We start from the raw sequence: 16,557 nt of genomic DNA on the forward strand, positions 1-16,557 counted from the left end.
ATCGTGGTCCGTCTCTATAGAATTGATTGAACAGGTAAGCCTGCGGGGGATGGGGGGCGGGGGCATTACTATAGCACCGCAGCCCCCCCCCCCCCCCGGCGCCCCCACATGCACAGTGCCCCCCTGCGACCACGGGGGCTGCGGTGCTATAGTTACGCCACCAAGGGTGTAACTACCATAGGTGCAAGGGGTGCAGCTGCTATGGGGCCCAGAGTTGCAGGGGGCCCATCTTTGCTGTTTAAGTAATATGTTTTACATATTTTTATCACCATAAGTTGCTAAATAGGGGGCCCTTACAAACTTATGCTATGGGGCCTATGAATATCTAGTTACGCCCCTGTATGCCACTGAATAGCTGTATGCAGCACTGCAAAAGCTGTACGCAGAACTGTATGTCTGTCAGTATAAACTACAGTATAATCATTGTATAAAGCAGCATCAGATTGTCAGTAATTAATAACAGCACACTGCTTAGCTCTAGCTTTATTCATCTAGAAGAAAAAAAATTCAGTCAGAGCAGTCAAACTTTGGAACTCTCTTCCTAGAGAAGTGGTGTCTGCAGCAGGGGTACAAGTATGGCGGTACGGGGTGGTACGGTGTACCGGTAAAAGATATGTTGCTGGTACCCCATACCGCCATAACAAATGCCCCCATTAATGCTCAATGCGCATGCGGGCATATGTAAGTGGCGGGGGCGTGGCCTCCGCCGCCCCGTCACAGCTGATAGCGTTCGGAGGGGAGGGGAGCGCAACAGGCGTCTCTCCTTCCCCTCCCTGGGTCACTGTGTCAGAGCTTGCGGGCTGGCAGCCAATCAGGAGCCAGCCCGCGAGATAGACGGCAGGGCAGGAGACACGGAGGATGCGCTCCCCTCCCCAGGGAAGAAGCAGGCAGCGGCGGCGGGGGAAGAGAGGAGGGAGAGAGAGGACCTGACCTAACAGTGAGTTGCTGCTGAAGACTGTGGGGGCATTTATGTGTGGCACTGTGAGGGCATATCTGGCACTGGGGGCATATGTGTACACATGCATCGATTTTACCCGATTTTCGATTCGATTTTGCTTATAAAAGCAAAATCGAATCCTAAACAAAATCAAATGTTTTTTGTGTTACTTTAGATCTACATTCGATTCAATGCGCGCTCCCGTTTTCACAAAATTGAACCAAGGAAATATGTGTGTGTACAGGGATTAAAGCTGTGTACACATGCATCGATATTTGGCTATTTTCGATTCGATTTTGCTTATAGAAGCAAAATCGAATCCACATCGAATGGTTTTTAGGACACTTTCAGTCTGCATTCGATTCGATGCGCGCTCCCGGTTTCTCAAAATCCAACAGAAAAATGTACTGTGCAGCCAAGGAAATATCAAATTCGATCCAGTAAATCGAATGTGTACAATGTACCATGAATGGAAATCAAATTTGATGTCAAAATCTATATCTAATGCAAAAGTACAGATCTAATGCCAAATTGAATGGGAAGATCTAATGTCAGATCTAATAGAAAATCGAATCTAACATTGAATCTAAAGCAAAACGAAGCATGTGTGCACAGCTTATGACTGCTAAAATCCAATGCATGTTGTCCGATGTTTCAACAGAGTCTGCTCTTGGGAGGGCAGACTCCGTTGAAAAAGGTGCTATTGCAGGTCAGCCGTCCGGAATGGAGCCTCGTACAGTAATGGATACTTTATTGCCTAATGGGTTGTGTCAGAGCACAGCGTCTATTCGCGGCCGAAAATGGGGTTGCGGCTAATTTGCATAAGCCGCGCCGTCATTTGCATAGCCCCCCCCCCTTTCCGGAGTGTCCCTATTCCAGCAGCCAAGAAGTTGGGAGGTATGTGGATGCTTTATTAAATATATTGATTTTTTTCTACTATATGTCACCATTTTGTATTTAATCAAAGCTGGGACACTACCATACTATGCATATATACATCGTTTATACACACTATATCTATCTATCTATCTATCTATCTATCTATACACACACACAAGTTATATATGTGATTGTGTACATATGTGATTGTGTACCAAAGACCCATCCAAGTTCCCAGCTAGTTACAGCCCTGACATACCCATCAAAGATGCATTAATCATTCTGTCAGCAGCAATTTCATGCAGTCACAGTGCAGGGAAGTGGAGGAGTCGAGTAGTGCAGACACGGAACTGTCAAGTGGTGTCTTGTTTCCGGGGGAGTGGTGCAACGGCTGCACACTTCCCCCGACTCCCAGTGCAGAGAGAGACTCTGAGACCAGGCAGGCAGGCAGCCCGGCAGCCCGGCAGCCCACCAGTGCGCGCACGCGCACACAAGTACTGAAGGACTACCGCTCCCATCATCCCTTGCTGTTCTCTGGTGTACAGAGGCTTGCGTTGTCCATCAGCTGCTAGAGAGACACTTCCTGCTGCAGGGTGAGTGAGGTATGAGGCTGAGCTGCTCTTATTATTATTATCATGCAGCCTGGCAGTGCCTGTTGTGTGAAGATGCCCCTCCCCCCATCTCGTGTCACATGACCACAGGGGGTATATAGTGCCAGCAAACCATTGGTGAGGTTTATATTGTGCCAGCACCCCATCCCCCCATACACACTTGTCACATGACCATAGGGGCATACATTTCGGGCGGAGGGGGGGTGTATTTAGTGCCTGCACCCCCCATGTCACATGACCATGGGGCTAGACTAGTAGTACATTACTGTTGTGTGGTGTGGGGGGGCATATAGTGCCAGCCTCCCTTGCCACAGGAGCCGTGGTTATACATTGCTTAGGCCTTAGGGGCTATATAGTGCCAGCAACCCCACATGTCACATGACCACAGGGGCTGGGGCTATACACTTACAGGAGACACTATTTGGCCTCAGTGCAGCTCAGCAGCCATTGTTGTGTGGTGCCGCCTGCAATTGGATTTCCCTCCCACAGGAACACAGGAATACATACAGATGACCGGCAGTCGGAATACCGGTGCCAGCATCCTGATAGAAGGAACCCTGACTACAGGGTCCATTAAGTATTACCTTAACCCACCCCCTAGTGCCTAAACCCCCTCCCCGCAGCCTAAACCTAACCTCCCCCGCACACTCACCCACGCCCTAGTGCAGGCATGTCCAACGTTGGCCCTCCAGATGTTTTGAAACTACACATCCCAGCATGCGTTGCAATAGTTTTAGCATTCTTTAATAGCAAAACTGTGGCAAAGCATGATGGGATGTGTAGATTCACAACATCTGGAGGGCCAACGTTGGACATGCCTGCCCTAGTGCCTAACCCCCCTCCCTGCAGCCTAAACCTAACCTCCCCCCACACTCACCCACCCCCTAGTGCCTAACCCTCCCCCCTGAAGCCTAAACCTAACCCCCCCTGCACACTCACCCACCCCCTAGTGCCTAACCCTCCCTCCCTGCAGCCTAAACCTAACCTCCCCCCACACACTCACCCACCCCCTAGTGCCTAACCCTCCCCCCTGAAGCCTAAACCTAACCTCCCCTGCACACTCACCCACCCCCTAGTGCCTAACCCTCCCTCCCTGCAGCCTAAACCTAACCTCCCCCCACACTCACCCACCCCCTAGTGCCTAACCCTCCCCCCTGAAGCCTAAACCTAACCTCCCCTGCACACTCACCCACCCCCTAGTGCCTAACCCTCCCTCCCTGCAGCCTAAACCTAACCTCCCCCCACACACTCACCCACCCCCTAGTGCCTAAACCCCCTCCCTGCAGCCTAAACCTAACCTCCCCTAAAACTCACCCACCCCCCTAGTGCCTAACCCCCCCTCCCTGCAGCCTAAACCTAACCTCCCCCTGCACACTCACCCACCCCCTAGTGCCTAACCCTCCCTCCCTGCAGCCTAAGCCTAACCTCCCCCGCACACTCACCCACCCCCTAGTGCCTAACCCTCCCTCCCTGCAGCCTAAACCTAACCTCACCCCGCACACTCACCCACCCCCTAGTACCTACACCCCCCCTCCCTACAGCCTAAACTTAACCTCCCCCCGCACACTCACCCACCCCCTAGTACCTACACCCCCCCCTCCCTACAGCCTAAACCTAACCTCACCCCGCACACTCACCCACCCCCTAGTACCTACACCCCCCCTCCCTACAGCCTAAACCTAACCTCACCCCGCACACTCACCCACCCCCTAGTACCTACACCCCCCCTCCCTACAGCCTAAACCTAACCTACCCCCACACTCACCCACCCCCTACTATCCTCAGCGATGTTGGGTTTCAGTGTCGGTATCCTCACCGATGTCGGGATTCTGACGCTGGTTTGGTCGCTAGTTGGAATGCTGGTGCCAGCAATCTGACTGCCGGCATCTTATCCATGTAACCGGAATACAGAGACCATAAGCACAAACATAGTGAAGACTTGGGACTTCGGGGCTACAAGATGACCTGGTGGCCTGTAATATGGTTCTAGCTGGTATAAGGGAGGGAGACGGGACAGGGGGAGATGGTCCAATGCCTCACGTTGTACAGATACTCACACAGCGGTAGCGGGACAGGGGGAGATGGTCCAATGCCTCACGTTGTACAGATACTCGCACAACGGTAGCGGGACAGGGGGAGATGGTCCAATGCCTCACGTTGTACAGATACTCGCACAGCGGGACAGGGGGAGATGGTCCAATGCCTCACGTTGTACAGATACTCGCACAGCGGTAGCGGGACAGGGGGAGATGGTCCAATGCCTCACGTTGTACAGATACTCGCACAACGGTAGCGGGACAGGGGGAGATGGTCCAATGCCTCACGTTGTACAGATACTCGCACAGCGGTAGCGGGACAGGGGGAGATGGTCCAGTGCCTCACGTTGTACAGATACTCGCACAGCAGTAGCGGGACAGGGGGAGATGGTCCAATGCCTCATGTTGTACAGATACTCGCACAGCGGTAGCGGGACAGGGGGAGATGGTCCAATGCCTCACGTTGTACAGATACTCGCACAGCGGTAGCGGGACAGGGGGAGATGGTCCAATGCCTCACGTTGTACAGATACTCGCACAGCGGTAGCGGGACAGGGGGAGATGGTCCAATGCCTCACGTTGTACAGATACTCGCACAGTGGTAGCGGGACAGGGGGAGATGGTCCAATGCCTCACGTTGTACAGATACTGGCACAGCGGTAGCGGGACAGGGGGAGATGGTCCAATGCCTCACGTTGTACAGATACTCGCACAGCGGTAGCGGGACAGGTACGGCTTGTGTGCACAGAGGAGGATTACGCTGCTTCCATGTGCACATTCAGTCACATATATGACCTATGGAGCTGACATTGTATTCCCTTCCCTCAGTAGACGTCACCTGAAGACCAACCATGGAGGTCCTGGTCCTGGAACATATCCGTCACTCGCTACTGACTGACAGGAACAAAGACCTGATCATAGACAAGCTGCTGAGCCTCACCATGGAGATTATCTGTCTGCTGACCAGAGAGGTACTAGATAAATGACTGTTCTATGTACTAGAAGAACGACCGGGGTAATGGGGCCACGCAGCGATGTCAGGCCATTATCTGAGCGATTTATCTACCTCACTACATCGCTGTGTGTGGGCATAGTTATAGGGATGAACGGTCCCGCTCGTCGCAATTGATATCCTGGTCGCTGCGTATTAATCGCTCATGGTCAGTGTACACAGCGGAGAACAATGGCCCTGACAGATCGCTCAGCGCACAGCGCTGGTAAATCACTGTGTGCTGAGCGTTTTGCGTGATCTAGCATCGCTCGGAACCCTCAGTGGGTCGCTACGTGTGTAGGGCCCATAGGGTGCCTGGGGTAGCAGCAACTGGCATTATTCGTTGGGAAGGGCGGTGATATACTGCATGGAGGCTTAGTACCAGGTTGTGGCCAGTTGGGATGTCATTGCTGGGGCTTTGATTTGCAATTTGCAGAAATCCAAAGTTTGGTTGTGGTATAAATATGGCCGCACGGTGGTTGTGGTATAAATATGGCCACACAGTTTGGTTGCAGTATAAATATGGTCACGCGGTTTGGTTGCCGTCTTTGTGAAGAGGAAATGAGATGCTAAACAGTCCTTTTGCTAATGGCTGGGGAATGACACGGCACAGCAGCTATCAGGATTTGTGTCTGTAGTTCCTGTGTAAAGGTGTTAGTAAGGAGCCCAGCACTGAGGCACAATGACAAAGTAAAAACACATATTCTAAAATGATATGTGCAGGCACTGAGCTGGTTCTACATGTCCCATGCTGCAGTGTTGCAGGGGGATGAAGCCTGTGTAAGACAATGTATACAGTGTACAATGTATTTAAAATGTGTTGTGTGGCTTTTGGAGCCTGTGCAGTGCACAGGCTCAGTGTGTACAATGTAACACTTGTGCTTTAAATGTATTTTAAAGGAAAAGTGCACTTACTGGGGTTGCTGCATCCCAGGGGAATCCAGAATCCTGTGTGGGCTGCTGGGTTCCCCTCAGTCTTTACCCCCAAAACAGAATGCTTTCCCAGACAGCCTCCAAGCTGGGAGCTGTAGGGATGGTAGCAGGGAACATCAGCTTTCTAACAAGCTGAGTGGTTCCCTGGAGCTCCATGGGGCTCTCCATCTGCGGGCAGGGGATCAGGGCTGCCCATCGCGGGAGCTCACGTCTGGGCTAACGGTGTTCAGCTGGTCCCCTGGAAGGCTCCTGGAAGTATGTTTTGGAGGGAAACCTTCCCCCTAGCCAGACAAACCTGCACCTGGGTGGGTGGTACCTGGCCCCCCCAGGTGGGCTGTGGCTCAGAGGAGTTACCACTCCCCTCTGTCCATAAGGACAATGCTGAATGTGCAGGTGTCCAGCGCATACACGTCTCATGCACTTAAGCTGATTGGTTGAAGACCACAGGGTGGGCCTACCCCCTCTGTTCATGTGGACTGGAGTAGCATATAAAGAGGGCTTCTGCCCTGGGTAAAGTTGTACTTCTACCTGACTTGAATGCTGTAACATCACTGTATGCTGTCCCTACTAGCGATAGGAGAAGAGATCTTTTAAGAGCTATTGGCAAATAATCACCTTTTCGACAACCGACCAACAGAATTACTGCACTAATTCCGTTCTCCGGCTGTACTGGGTACAAGCATCCAGCGTCTCCGAGTTCCGCTCTGCCAGCTACCGAAGCAGAGGTCTGGTCCGTGACCAGTGGGGAACCAATCAACGCCAGTCAGTAACAGGGAATCCCCTATTGGCCAGGTCCCGTAAGACCAGGTACCGCTATCTGTGGACCAGAAGGGCGTAGCCAGAGCGTAAGGGCAGGTCGTCCGGTCACACACCTTAACCCTTGTTCTATGTGGTTTTTGATTGTGGATACAGAGGAAGAAATAGAAGACTCAGCATATATGATTGATATACTCCTCTTTTATTGTTGATTACAGGATATGGATATGTGTCCATACAATCTGATTATCAGTAGTCTGTATATGCTGCTTCAGGTCACTCGGAATGACAGCAATGTCCTATAGATACATAGTTACATAGTAGTGTAGTAGTTCACATGTCAATTGTTTCCAAGTCTGTTTCTTGTACTTGATATTGTCTTTATGACCATATTGCCATTGTTGTGATATGTTGATATTTTCCTACTCCTCTGTGCCCACAGAAAATCCAATAAATATATTTGAAAAAAACAAACAAAACCTGAGGGTATGATGGAACCGGGGTATGATGGTACGGGGGTATAAGGATACAGGGTATGATGGTACGGGGGTATGAGGATACAGGGGTATAATGGTACGGGGATATGAGGATACAGGGTATGATGGTACGGGGGTATAAGGATACAGGGTATGATGATACGGGGGTAAGAGGATACAGGGGTATGATGGTACGGGGGTATGAGGATACAGGGTATGATGGTACGGGGGTATGAGGATACAGGGTATGATGGAACCGGGGTATGAGGATATAGGGTATGAATGTACGGGGGTATAAGGATACAGGGTATGATGATACGGGGTATGAGGATACGGGGTATGATGGTACGGGGTATGAGGATACAAGGTATGATGGTACGGGGGTATGAGGATACAGGGTATGATGGTACGGGGGTATGATGATACAGGGTATGATGGTACGGGGGTATGAGGATACAGGGTATGAGGATACAGGGTATGATGGTACGGGGGTATGAGGATACGGGGTATGATGGTACGGGGGTATGAGGATACAGGGTATGATGGTACGGGGGTATGAGGATACAGGGTATGAGGATACAGGGTATGATGGTACGGGGGTATGAGGATACAGGGTATGAGGATACAGGGTATGATGGTACGGGGGTATGAGGATACAGGGTATGATGGTACGGGGGTATGAGGATACAGGGTATGATGGTACAGGGGTATGAGGATACAGGGTATGATGGAACCGGGGTATGAGGATACAGGGTATGATGGTACGGGGGTATGAGGATACAGGGTATGATGGTACGGGGGTATGAGGATACAGGGTATGATGGTACGGGGTATGAGGATACAGGGTATGATGGTACGGGGGTTTGAGGATACAGGGTATGATGGTACGGGGGTATGAGGATACAGGGTATGATGGTACGGGGGTATGAGGATACAGGGTATGATGGTACGGGGTATGATGGTACGGGGGTTTGAGGATACAGGGTATGATGGTACGGGGGTATGAGGATACAGGGTATGATGGTACGGGGGTATGAGGATACAGGGTATGATGGTACGGGGTATGAGGATACAGGGTATGATGGTACGGGGGTTTGAGGATACAGGGTATGATAGTACAGGGGTATGAGGATACAGGGTATGATGGTACGGGGGTATAAGGATACAGGGTATGATGGTACGGGGGTATGAGGATACAGGGTATGATGGTACGGGGGTATGAGGATACAGGGTATGATGGTACGGGGGTATGAGGATACAGGGTATGATGGTACGGGGGTATGAGGATACAGGGTATGATGGTACAGGGGTATGAGGATACAGGGTATGAGGATACAGGTTATGATGGTACGGGGGTATGAGGATACAGGGTATGATGGTACGGGGGTATGAGGATACAGGGTATGATGGTACGGGGGTATGAGGATACGGGGTATGATGGTACGGGGCTATGAGGATACAGGGTATGATGGTACAGGGTATGAGGATACAGGGTATGATGGTACGGGGGTATGAGGATACAGGGTATGATGGTACGGGGGTATGAGGATACAGGGTATGATGGTACGGGGGTATGAGGATACAGGGTATGATGGTACGGGGGTATGAGGATACAGGGGTATGATGATACGGAGGTATGAGGATACAGGGTATGATGGTACGGGGGTATGAGGATACAGGGTATGATGGTACTGAGGTATGAGGATACAGGGTATGATGGTACGGGGGTATGAGGATACAGGGTATGATGGTACGGGGGTATGAGGATACAGGGTATGATGGTACTGGGGTATGAGGATACGGGGTATGATGGTACTGGGGTATGAGGATACAGGGTATGATGGTACGGGGGTATGATGGTACGGGGGTATGAGGATTATTATTATTATTATTATTATAATTTTATTTATAAGGCGCCACAAGTGTTTCGCAGCGCCGTACAAAGGAACAATACAGGGAGACAAAACTTGGCATAACATTGAATAAATAACAAAAATACAAATAAAGAGCACCACAGTTCAATACACATTACAGCTTAAATGTAAGTAGTGAGGACTCAATCAACATACAACTAGAGGCTTGAGGCCAATGATGGAGATGAGTATGCAGACGAAGATGGTCACTGAGTGTTGGAGTATAGGAGAGCTGTGAGTGACATGTGAGGAGAAGAGGGCTTTGACAACAGGAGGGAAGAGGGCCCTGCTCAGAGGAGCTTACAATCTAGTAGGAAGGGGAGACAGACAGATTACAAGAGGTGCAAGCGAGGGGGTGGTGGTTAGATAGCAGGATCTAAACAGGCAAGGGGTCGGAGAACCAGCTGGTTTATGCAGTGGAAGGGTACGCTTTGATGAATAGGTGAGTTTTCAGTGCCCGTTTGAAGCTTTGCAAGGTCGGGGAGAGTCTAATGGAGCGAAGGAGTGCGTTCCACTGAAGGGGTGCAGCACGGGCAAAGTCCTGTACTCTAGCATGGGAAGCAGTGATCAGGGTGGAGGAGAGACGACAGTCGTCAGCTAACCGTAGAGGGCGGGAGGGTGTATGGATGGAGATGAGGTTAGAGATATATGGAGCAATGGAATTAGAGATGGCCCTGTATGTGAGTGTGAGGTGTTTGAAGAGGATTCTGTAGGGGAATGGAAGCCAGTGCAGATTATGTTGAAGGGGAGTGTCAGAGTTAGAGCGGCGGGAGAGGAAGAAAAGCCTGGCTGCAGCATTGAGGACAGGGTATGATGGTACGGGGGTATGAGGATACAGGGTATGATGGTACGGGGGTATGAGGATACAGGGTATGATGGTACAGGGGTATGAGGATACAGGGTATGATGGTACGGGGGTATGAGGATACGGTATGATGGTACAGGGGTTTGAGGATACAGGGTATGAGGATACAGGGTATGATGGTACGGGGGGTATGAGGATACAGGGTATGATGGTACGGGGGGTATGAGGATACAGGGTATGATGGTACGGGGGTATGAGGATACATGGTATGATGGTACGGGGGTATGAGGATACAGGGTATGATGGTACGGGGGTATGAGGATACAGGGTATGAGGATACGGTATGATGGTATGGGGGTATGAGGATACAGGGTATGAGGATACAGAGTATGATGGTACGGGGGTATGAGGGTATGGGGGTATGAGGATACAGGGTATGATGGTACGGGGGTATGAGGATACAGGGTATGAGGGTACGGGGGTATGAGGATACAGGGTATGATGGTACGGGGGTATGAGGATACAGGGTATGATGGTACGAGGGTATGAGGATACAGGGTATGAGGGTACGGGGGTATGAGGGTATGAGGGTACGGGGGTATGAGGGTACGGGGGTATGAGGATACGGGGGTATGAGGGTACGGGGGTATGAGGATACAGGGTATGATGGTACTGGGGTATGAGGATACAGGGTATGATGGTACTGGGGTATGAGGATACAGGGTATGATGGTACGGGGGTATGGTGGTACTGGGGTATGAGGATACAGGGTATGAGGATACAGGTTATGAGGATACAGGGTATGATGGTACAGGGGTATGAGGGTACGGGGGTATGAGGGTATGATGGTACGGGGTATGATGGTACGGGGTATGATGGTATGGGGGTATGATGGTATGGGGGTATGATGGTACGGGGGTATGATGGTACGAGGGTATGATGGTACGGGGTATGATGGTACAGGGTATGATGGTACGGGGGTATGAGGATACAGGGTATGATGGTACGGGGGTATGAGGATACGGGGTATGATGGTACAGGGGTATGAGGGTACAGGGGTATGATGTTATGGGGTCTATGAGGATACAGGGTATGAGGGTATGATGATATTGGGGTATGATAATACAGGGTATGATGGTACGGGGGTATGAGGATACAGGGTATGATGGTACGGGGTATGATGGTACGGGGTATGAGGATACAGGGTATGAGGATACGGGGTATGAGGATACAGGGTATGATGGTACGGGGGTATGAGGATACAGGGTATAATGGTACGGGGATATGAGGATACAGGGTATGATGGTACGGGGGTTATGAGGATACAGGGTATGATGGTACGGGGGTATGATGGTACAGGGGTATGATGGTACAGGGGTATGAGGATACAGGGGTATGATGGTACGGGGGTATGAGGATACGGGGTATGATGGTACGGGGGTATGAGGATACAGGGGTATGATGGTACGGGGGTATGAGGATACAGGGTATGATGGTACGGGGTATGAGGATACAGGGTATGATGGTACGGGGGTATGAGGATACAGGGTATGAGGGTACAGGGGTATGAGGATACAGGGTATGATGGTACGGGGGTATGAGGATACGGGGTATGATGGTATGGGGGCTATGAGGATACAGGGTATGGGGGTATGAGGGTACGCGTGTTAGGGTATGATGGTAAGGGGGTATGATAGTACGGGGTGTGAGGATACAGGGTATGAGGATACAGGGTATGATGGTACGGGGGTATAAGAATACAGGGTATAATAGTACGGGGTATGATGATACGGGGTATGATGGTACGGGGGTATGAGGATACAGGGTATGATGGTACGGGGGTATGAGGATACAGGGTATGAATGTACCGGGGTATGAGGATACAGGGTATGAATGTACGGGGGTATGAGGATACAGGGTATGAATGTACGGGGGGTATGAGGATACAGGGTATGAATGTACGGGGGCTATGAGGATACAGGGTATGAATGTACGGGGGCTATGAGGATACAGGGTATGAATGTACGGGGGCTATGAGGATACAGGGTATGGGGGTATGAGGGTACGGGGTGTGAGGGTATGATGGTATGGGGGTATGATAGTACGGGGTGTGAGGATACAGGGTATGATATGGTGGTAATGGAGCATATAGGTAGTAACTGGATCGTGTCCGTGGTAACTGGAGGAGCGTATAGATGGTAACTGGAGGTATGTGGAGATGGTGACTGGAGGAACGTATAGGTGGTACCTGGAGGTACGTGGAGATAGTAACTGGAGGAGCGTATAGATGGTAACTGGAGGAGCGTATAGGTGGTAACTGGAGGAACATATAGGTGGTAACTGGAGGAGCGTATAGGTGGTAACTGGAGGAGCGTATAGGTGGTCACTGGAGGAGAGTATAGGTGGTCACTGGAGGAGAGTATAGGTGGTCACTGGAGGAGAGTATAGGTGGTCACTGGAGGAGCGTATAGGTGGTCAATGGAGGAGCGTATAGATGATAACTAGAAATGAGTATAGATGGTAACTGGAGGAGCGTATAGATATGGTAACTGGAGATACTTATAGGTGGTAACTGGAGATACGTATAGGTGGTAACTGGAGGAGCGTATAGGTGGTAACTGGAGGAGCGTATAGGTGGTAACTGGAGGAGCATATAGGTGGTAACTGGAGGAGCGTATAGCTGGTAACTGGAGGATCGTATAGGTGGTAACTGGAGGATCGTATAGATGGTAACTGGAGGATCGTATAGCTGGTAACTGAAGATACGTATAGGTGGTAACTGGAGATACATATAGGTGGTAACTGGAGATGCATATAGGTGGTAACTGGAGGAGCGTATAGCTGGTAACTGGAGGATCGTATTGGTGGTAACTGGAGGAGCGTATTGGTGGTAACTGGAGGAGCGTATTGGTGGTAACTGGAGGAGCGTATAGGTGGTAACTGGAGATACGTATAGGTGGTAACTGGAGGATCGTATAGCTGGTAACTGAAGGATCGTAAAGCTGGTAAATGGAGATACGTATTGGTGGTAACTGGAGGAGCGTATAGGTCGTAACTGGAGGATCGTATAGCTGGTAACTGGAGGATCATATTGGTGGTAACTGGAGGAGCGTATAGGTGGTAACTGAAGATACGTATAGCTGGTAACTGGAGATACGTATAGGTGGTAACTGGAGGATCGTATAGCTGGTAACTGGAGATACGTATTAGTGGTAACAGGAGGAGCGTATAGATGGTAACTGGAGGAGCGTATAGATGGTAACTGGAGATACGTATAGGTGGTAACTGGAGGAGCGTATAGCTGGTAACTGGAGGATCGTATAGCTGGTAACTGGAGATACGTATTGGTGGTAACTGGAGATACGTATTGGTGGTAACTGGAGATACGTATTGGTGGTAACTGGAGGAGCGTATAGATGGTAACTGGAGATACGTATAGGTGGTAAATGGAGATACGTATAGGTGGTAACTAGAGATACGTATTGGTGGTAACTGGAGGAACGTATAGGTGGTAACTGGAGATACGTATTGGTGGTAACTGGAGGAACGTATAGATGGTAACTGGAGGAACGTATAGATGGTAACTGGAGGAGCGTATAGATGGTAACTGGTGGAGCGTATAGGTGGTAACTGGAGATACGTATATTTGGTAACTGGAGATTCGTATAGGTGGTAACTGGAGATACGTATATTTGGTAACTGGAGATACATATAGGTGGTAACTGGAGATACATATAGGTGGTAACTGGAGGAATGTATAGGTGGTAACTGGAGGAGCGTATAGCTGGTAACTGGAGGAGCGTATAGGTGGTAACTGGAGGAACATATAGGTGGTAACTGGAGGAATGTATAGGTGGTAACTGCAGCGTATTGGTGGTAACTGGAGGAACGTATAGGTGGTCACTTGAGAATATAGGTGGTCACTGCAGCGTAGAGATGGTACACAGTATGTAAATTAAGGGGAGGAGTCGCTACTGATCATTAGTTGCCGGTGTCCTACAAGGCGCTGCTGCCGCTAACACTGGAAGCAGGATACATAGCTAGAAAATGATAGACAGAATCGTATTGGTTGTTATGGGCAACATCACCTCTTTTTATTGTAGCAAATGTACCCCCGTACTGTCTATGAGTACCCCGTACTGTCTATCAGACTTGCTTGCCCCCCAAACACACTTTAGGGGTCAGCTTGTGTTACACATCCAGCCCGTACATAACACCCGGGGAAGCTCACATCCAGCCCGTACATAACACCTGGGGAAGCTCACATCCATCCTGTACATAACACCTGTTGAAGCTCAGATCCAGCCTGTACATAACACCCGGGGAAGCTCACATCCGGCCTGTACATAACACCTGGGGAAGCTCACATCCGGCCCGTACATAACACATGGGGAAGCTCACATCCAGCCTGTACATAACACCTGGGGAAGCTCACATCCAGCCTGTACATAACACCCGGGGAAGCTCACATCTAGCCTGTACATAACACCTGGGGAAGCTCACATCCAGCTCGTACATAACACCTGGGGAAGCTCACATCCAGCCCGTACATAATCTCACATCCAGCCCGTACATAACACCTGGGGAAGCTCACATCCAGCCCATACATAACACCCGGGGAAGCTCACATCCAGCCCGTACATAACACCCGGGGAAGCTCACATCCAGCCCCGTACATAACACCTGGGGAAGCTCACATCCAGCTCCGTACATAACACCTGGGGAAGCTCACATCCAGCCCGTACATAACACCTGGGGAAGCTCACATCCAGCCCGTACATAACACCTGGGGAAGCTCACATAGAGCCCGTACATAACACCTGTGGAAGCTCACAACCAGCCCGTACATAACACATGGGGAAGCTTACATCCAGCCTGTACATAACACCTGGGGACGCTCACATAGAGCCCGTACATAACACCTGGGGAAGCTCACATCCAGCCCGTACATAACACCTGGGGAAGCTCACATCCAGCCCGTACATAACACCTGGGGACGCTCACATAGAGCCCGTACATAACACCTGTGGAAGCTCACAACCAGCCCGTACATAACACATGGGGAAGCTTACATCCAGCCTGTACATAACACCTGGGGACGCTCACATAGAGCCCGTACATAGCACCTGGGGAAGCTCACAACCAGCCCGTACATAGCACCTGGGGAAGCTCACAACCAGCCCGTACATAACACCTGGGGAAGCTCACATCCAGCACATACATAACACCCGGGGAAGCTTACATCCAGCCCGTACATAACACCTGGGGAAGCTCACATCCAGCCCGTACATAACACCTGGGAAAGCTCAAATCCAGACCGTACATAACACCTGGGGAAGCTCACATCCAGCCCATACATAACACCTGGGGAAGCTCACAACCAGCCCGTACATAACACCTGGGGAAGCTAACATCCAGCCCGTACATAACACCTGGGGAAGCTCACATCCAGCACGTACATAACACCCAGGGAAGCTCACATCCAGCCCCTACATAACACCTGGGGAAGCTCACATCCAGCCCGTACATAACACCTGGGGAAGCTCACATCCAGCCCATACATAACACCTGGGGAAGCTCAAATTCAGCCCGTACATAACACCCGGGGAAGCTCACATCCAGCCCGTACATAACACCCGGGGAAGCTTACCTGCGTTGGGCAGGTAAAAGTCATGTTTTCCATTTATGACACTCGCTGTTACTTCTCCAATGGAGCAGGTGCAGGTAATATGAGAGTCACTGCAGCCGTTATCGGAATCATTGCAGCCAGTATCTGAGTAACAGCTGCCGATGTCTGATGAATCCGTAGACTCTGCTAGAAAATGATAGACAGAATCTTATTGGTTGTTATGGGCAACATCACCTCTTGTTATTGTAGCAAATGTACCCCGTACTGTCTATGAGCTTGATTCAGACCTGCTTGCCCCCCGTACACACTTTAGGGGTCAGCTTGTGTTAAACTTGTATTACAAACATCCAGTCCGTACATAACACCTGGGGAAGCTCACATCCAGTCCGTACATAACACCTGGGGAAGCTCACATCCAGCCTGTACATAACACCCGGGGAAGCTCACATCCTGCCTGTACATAACACCCGGGGAAGCTCACATCCAGCCCGTACATAACACCCAGGGAAGCTCACATCCAGCCCATACATAACACCTGGGGAAGCTCACATCCAGCCCATACATAACACCTGGGGAAGCTTACATCCAGCC

At 50.5% G+C, this 16,557-nt stretch overlaps 1 protein-coding gene across 5 annotated transcripts in view; it reads left to right on the forward strand.

The window, feature by feature from the left end:
• The first annotated feature begins 2,132 nt into the window (after positions 1-2,132).
• The window catches only part of LOC146058211 (uncharacterized), a 74,082-nt gene continuing 59,657 nt past the window's right edge, over positions 2,133-16,557 (forward strand). For all 5 annotated transcript variants that reach the window (XM_083170343.1, XM_083170344.1, XM_083170346.1 and 2 more), the window contains exons 1-2: positions 2,133-2,418; positions 5,292-5,434. In XM_083170343.1, coding sequence (XP_083026469.1) covers positions 5,315-5,434 — 120 coding nt within the window. In that variant the 5' untranslated portion in view covers positions 2,133-2,418; positions 5,292-5,314. The remainder of the gene's footprint in view (positions 2,419-5,291; positions 5,435-16,557) is intronic.

This window comes from Crinia signifera, chromosome 2 (genome assembly GCF_055691185.1).
Source record: "Crinia signifera chromosome 2, ASM5569118v1, whole genome shotgun sequence".
NCBI lineage: Eukaryota > Metazoa > Chordata > Amphibia > Anura > Myobatrachidae > Crinia > Crinia signifera.